Source organism: Macaca mulatta, chromosome 20 (genome assembly GCF_049350105.2).
Source record: "Macaca mulatta isolate MMU2019108-1 chromosome 20, T2T-MMU8v2.0, whole genome shotgun sequence".
Classification (NCBI taxonomy): Eukaryota; Metazoa; Chordata; class Mammalia; order Primates; family Cercopithecidae; genus Macaca; species Macaca mulatta.
The window spans coordinates 19,516,267-19,522,266 of NC_133425.1; the positions used below are offsets into that span (position 1 = coordinate 19,516,267).

Here is a 6,000-nt window from a genome sequence, read left to right on the forward strand (position 1 = left end):
GGGGATACTGGAAACCATTTTTCCTGGCTATTGAGACGTGGCATGTAAGTTGCTTCCAGCAGCCGACTTCTGAAGGCTACTTTCTCAAGCCTGTTAGGGTTGTTGCTTTAGAGGAGAATATTACAGTGCAGGAAGGCTCTGGGGGATAATTTGGTTTTACTGTGAAATGTTTCTTTTCTTTCACCAAAAGATGGCAGCAACCTCCATCCAACTTCTAGGACCCTACCTGCCTGAAAATCGATGTTCTTCCCATCAATTGCTTTCTCAATTCCATACCATCATTCATTCATGTTTTTGTTTCTTTCTGGTTTTGTTTTCCTTCTTGGTAGGAAGGCAAAGATAAAATGTTCCTGATAGAAAAGTTGATCAAGCTGCAGGATATGGAGAAGAAAGCAAACCCCAGCTCACTCGTTCTGGAAAGGAGAGAGGTGGAGGTGAGGTTGGAGACTGCCTTGGGGACCCCTGGGACACGAACTTGCCTCCATGTAAAAGGCGCATCAGAGAACTACAGACCAAGCTCTTGGGATCACGGAAGGGCCCTTCACTCTTTGTCTAAGTATTTCTGTGGTTTTTACTTAAAAAGTAATATTCATGGCTGGGCGCGGTGGCTCACACCTGTAATCCCAGCACTTTGGGAGGCCTAGGCTGGTGGATCACGATGTCGGGAGTTTGAGACCAGCCTGGCCAATATGGTGAAACCCCGTCTCTACTAAAAATACAAAAATTAGCTGGGCGTGGCCGCATGCGCCTGTAGCCTCAGCTACTCAGGAGGCTGAGGCAGAAGAATCGCTTGAACCCAGGAGGCGGAGGTTGCGGTGAGCCTAAAGAAAAGTAATATTCATTTATTCAGCACTTTTCATGCCTGTACTTTTTCTAGGTGCTGGGGTTACGGTGAGCAAAACAAAGCCCCCGCCCTCATGGAACTTGCACGTTTATTTTTCACAACCCTGATAATACAGAAGTAGATCCCACTGATATGAAAAGGACCCTGAAATCTCATCTCACTATGAATACTTCAGTGTCTAGTCTTGCAAATCTATTTCCCTAGGCATCTGCAAACATACCTGTATCTACCAACACTTTACTTGTTTATTAGAAAAGTGAGGCTATATTATACAAATAGTATCATAACTTCCCTCCCCCGCAGCCCACCACTTAATACTATATCTTGGACGATGTTTAATTCTGTACATATTTGGATATTTGGGTTGTTTCTATGTTTTTAAATACTCAAAACAGTAGGTAATGAAATATTTTGTTACAATTATTTTTTGTGCGGTTATAATCGCAGCTACTCAGGAGGCTGAGGTGGGAGGGGAGGACTGCTTGAGGCCAGGAGTTTAAGACCAACAAAGCGAAACCCCATCCCTTAAAAATTTTTAATAATTAGACACGGTGGCTCACAACTGTAGCCTCAGCTACTCAGGAAGCTGAGGTGAGAGGATTGCTTAAACCCAGTGAGGCTGAGTGAGGCTACAGTGAGCTATGATCCCATCACCGCACTCCAGCTTGGGAGACAGAACAAGACCCTATCTCTTAAAAAAATTACCCTGGGCGCAGTGGCTCCCTCCTGTAATCCCCAGCACTTTGGGAGGCCAAGGCGGGCATATCACTTGAGGTCAGGGGTTCAAGACCAGCCCGGCAAACATGGTGAAACCCATCTCTACTAAAAATATAAAAAACAAAAACAAACAAACAAGAAAACTGAGCTGGGTGTCTTGGTGCACATCTGTAATCCCAGCTACTTGGGAGGCTGAAGAACAGGAATCACTTGAACCCAGGAGGTGGAGGTTGCAGTGAGCCAAGGTCATGCCACTGCACTCCAGCCTAGGCAACAGAGCAAGACTCCATGTCAAAAAAAAAAAAAAAAAATTAAAAAGTATTTTTCTGAATATTTCTGCCACAAAGCATGTACATGACAATGTTAATAGATAGTGCTATATCATTCCCTTAAAAAGATTTAATCAATTTCATTCTTACCAAGAGAATATAAAGATACATGAAACCCTGCTCTAATTCCAAAGCCTTGCTTGCTTCCTGAGTGTCCTGAAAATACAGATGAACAGTAAATCCACCTTAATGCAAATGCCACTCATGTTGGAAATTGTGATCTTGACAGAAGTGACTGACATGTAATTTTCCATCTGTGCAAATTTATACTGTCAGCACAATTTGGGTAAGGGATCTAGAGGCCTAAAGGTAGATCCTCTGAAGGTGGGGACCATGTCTGTGCACTTGTCACCCCAGGTTCTAATTTATTACCTGGCATAATATGAATGCTCAGTGAATATCTATGGAATGGCCGGGCACGGTGGCTCACGCCTGTAATCCCAGCACTTTGGGAGGCTGTAGTGGACAGATCACTTGGGGTCAGGAGTTCGAGACCAGCCTGACCAACATGGTGAAACCCTGTCTCTACTAAAAAAAAAAAAAAAAAAAAAAAAAAAGCCGGGCGTGGTGGCAGGCACCTATGATCCCAGCTACTCCAGAGGCTGAGGTGGGAAAATCGCTGGAACCTGGGAGGTGGAGGTTGCAGTGAGCTGAGATCATGCCATTCCGCTCCAGCCTGGGAGACAAAGCAAGACTCTGTCAAAAAAAAAAAAAAAAAAAAAAAAAAGATTATCTGTGGAATGAATGAATGGAATCACTCTCCCTAAAAAACAAAACATGTTCAATATTTCTATGGCAGAGACTTGGCCTTAATCTGTCATCCCTTAATTTTAAAACGGTGGAGGGCTCACAAATTGTGCCAACTATGCAACAAGACCCAGAATCTGCATTCTTCCTCCGTGACATGGCTGCCTGTTTTTTACTTTTTCAGCAACAAGACACTTTGCATTTGGGGGAACGTGATAGCAGTCTTGGTGAGTAATTGAACTGGGACAGAATAAGACACTAATATATTTCTGGTGAAATATCCTAAGATAAGTGTAGAATTGCTCGTGTGTCCGTTACTTTTTCAGTTGCAAACTGGATCCAAACTGGCTTAAGCAAAATTCCAAGAATAATTCTTGCTTTAGGTCTAGCCTAATGCAGGAACTCACAATGTCACCAGAACCCGGTTTTTTTCAGTTCCGTTCTTACCCATGTTAGTTCCTTTTGCAATAGACTCTTCTTAATAAGTGCAAGACAGCTTTATCAACTTCTTATATCTTCTCAGAGTCAGTCTGGTGGGAAAGACTGAGGGACCGAGGATTCTCATGGTGTTTCATAGGATGTGACTGGGTGATGTCCCTGTCTATGAACCAATTGTTGTGGCTACAAAAATGTGGCAGTTCCCTTGGTCACATGATTTCATCTGTCGATACAGGTGGTACAACCATGAAGACCATAGGGACCGAGAGTAGGGAAGGGTGACTTCCCAAGGAAGATCTGGGGCCGATGCCAGGAGAGTGAATTCTGGGCAGGAAACAAACAAACCCATTTATGTTTTGGGGATAGCATTTACTGATGACTTCCAGTGATGGGAGTTAAAGGGGGAAGATTATAGAAACTAAAAGGAGGAGGCAAGGAAGGCAAGAGAAGCTATGGGCTCTTGAAGGCCAAGTTGGTCTTTCCCTTGCAGAGATGGGGCAGAGTGTGCCTGCGTTAACTTCTCTTTCCTGTGTCCAACCTAGACTTGCGATTTAGAAGATCAGTTCAAGAAGGTAATCCAAGGGCCTGATGACTGTTTTGGTAACCAGACACCAATCAAATAAAGAGAGGAGATGAAAATGGAACAATTTCTTTCATGCCACCTGTGTCTCTAGGAACTGCCCAGAAGAAAATCCAAGCCTTTAGCCAGGAGTAGAAACTGACTACAATGTAAATATCAAAGTAAAATTGGGCATTCCTTGCTATTTTTTACACCTGGATTGCTGATTTTTCAAGACAAAATACTTGGGGTTTTCCAATAAAGATTGTTGTAATATTGAAATGAGCCCACAAAAACCTAGGAAGAGACAACTAGGGAATAATGTATTTTATCTTCAAGAAATGTGTGCATGATTGATTGGTTCTTAGAAATCTCTCCTGCCAGACTTCCCAGACCTGGCAAAGGTTTAGAAACTGTTGCTAAGAAAAGTGGTCCATCCTAAATAAACATGTAATCCTCAAGCAGGGATATGAAGCCTCTGAATTGTAGAACCTGCATTTATTTGTGACTTAGAACTAAAAACATCCCCCATGTCCCAAAGGTGGAATACAACCAGAGGTCTCATCTCTGAACTTTCTTGCGTATTGATTACATGAGTCTTTGGAGTCAGGGATGGAGGAGGTTCTGCCCCTATGAGGTGTTATACATGACCATCAAAGTCCTACATCAAACTAGCTTTGCACAGTGGCAGTACCGTAGCCAGTGAGATTTATCCGAGACGTGATTATTGCTAATTGAAACTTTTCCCAATACCCCACTGTGATGACTTGAAATATAATCAGCACTGGCAATTTTTGACAGTCTCTACGGAGACTGGATAAGAAAAAAAAGAAAAGAAAAGAGAAGAAAAGAAATTAGCTGGGTGCAATGGCTTATGCCTGTAATCCCAGCACTTTGGGAGGCTGAGGCAAGCGGATCACTTATAGGTTCTCACTCATAGGTGGGAATTGAACAATGAGATCACTTGGACACAGGAAGGGGAACATCACACACGGGGTCCTATTGTGGAGAGGAAGGGGGGGAGGGATAGCATTAGGAGATATACCTAATGTAAATGACGAGTTAATGGGTGCAGCATTAATGTCAGGAGTTCAAGACCAGCCTGGCCAACATGGTGAAACCCCGTCTCTACTAAAAATACAAAAACTAGTTGGGCGTGGTGGTGCATGCTTATAATCCCAGCTACTTGGCAGGCTGAGGCAGAATTGCTTGAATCCGGGAGGCAGAGTTTGCAGTGAGGCAAGATTGTACCACTGTACTCCAGCCTGGGCAACAGAGTGAGACTCTGTCTCAAAAAAATAAAATAAAATAAATTAAAAGTTTTATTCAAACCAAATATGAAACTGGTGGTGATGTGTGGAATGTGTGTGTGTGCGCATATGTAATGAATACGTGTGTGTATAACTTTTTTGCAGATTTGCCAAATGATTCACAAGCCATGTGGCTTTTATTTTTTTATTTTAAGTTCTAGGGTACATATGCACAACGTGCAGGTTTGTTACATATGTATACATGTGCCATGTTGGTGTGCTGCACCCATTAACTCGTCATTTACATTAGGTATATCTCCTAATGCTATCCCTCCCCCACTTCCTCCCCACAATAGGACCCTTCCTGTGTGATATTCCCCTTCCTGTGTCCAAGTGATCTCATTGTTCAATTCCCACCTATGAGTGAGAACAGTGGCTGTTCTTAACACTGAAGGGTCCAGCAGAAAGGTGCAATTACTCAGGGGAGAGGAGCCTCCTCTTAAGTAATCACTGTCATAAAACCTAATTGGAACTGAATTTAGAAAGCATTTAAGATACATTCGAAACACAAGCACCCAACCAGTGCTGTCATTTATTCCCTTTTTTTTTTATTTTTAAGAGATGAGTCCGGGCTGTGTTGCCAGGTTTGACTCAAACTCCTAGGTCAAGCAGTCTTCCCACTTCAGCCTGCCAAGTAGCTGGGACTACAGGCACACGCCACTGCACTTGACCACACACTTTTTCATTCACTTATTTTTTTCATTAATTCACTTCATCGAAGGAATTAATTTCTTTTGGTGTCATCTTTGGTAATAGTTGTATGTAGTGTTCATCCATCCATCCATTCAACAAATATCGACCAAATGTTAGTGGTGAACAAGATGGTGAACAATTCCTGGTGCTGCCTGTCTAGCAGGTTTAGACATGAATTAAATACTTAAGCAATAATTAATTACAGTTGCAGTAGATGCTCTGAAGAAGCACAGGGACTAAGGGAGACTTGTCTGTGGGGTCAGTGCAGGCAGCCCATGGAAGTGATGTTGGAAGTGATTTTATTCCCTTTGGGGTCATCTTCGTGCTGTTTGTGCTTTTTTCTTTTCTTTTTTTTTTTTTTTT

General features: G+C 42.7%; 1 protein-coding gene and 1 non-coding gene across 6 annotated transcripts in view; both read left to right on the forward strand.

Moving 5' to 3' along the window:
* The window catches only part of TMC5 (transmembrane channel like 5), a 91,242-nt gene extending 87,147 nt beyond the window's left edge, over nucleotides 1-4,095 (forward strand). For all 5 annotated transcript variants that reach the window (XM_015125724.3, XM_015125725.3, XM_077986369.1 and 2 more), the window contains 3 exons: nucleotides 330-434; nucleotides 2,822-2,864; nucleotides 3,618-4,095. In XM_015125724.3, the coding sequence (XP_014981210.3) occupies nucleotides 330-434; nucleotides 2,822-2,864; nucleotides 3,618-3,664 (195 nt within the window). In that variant the 3' untranslated portion in view covers nucleotides 3,665-4,095. The remainder of the gene's footprint in view (nucleotides 1-329; nucleotides 435-2,821; nucleotides 2,865-3,617) is intronic.
* A 212-nt stretch (nucleotides 4,096-4,307) lies between these two features.
* On the forward strand, nucleotides 4,308-4,447 carry LOC114674540 (U4 spliceosomal RNA). The gene has a single exon (XR_003725686.1). It is a non-coding gene; the product is annotated as a U4 spliceosomal RNA (small nuclear RNA).
* The last annotated feature ends 1,553 nt before the right edge of the window (nucleotides 4,448-6,000 follow it).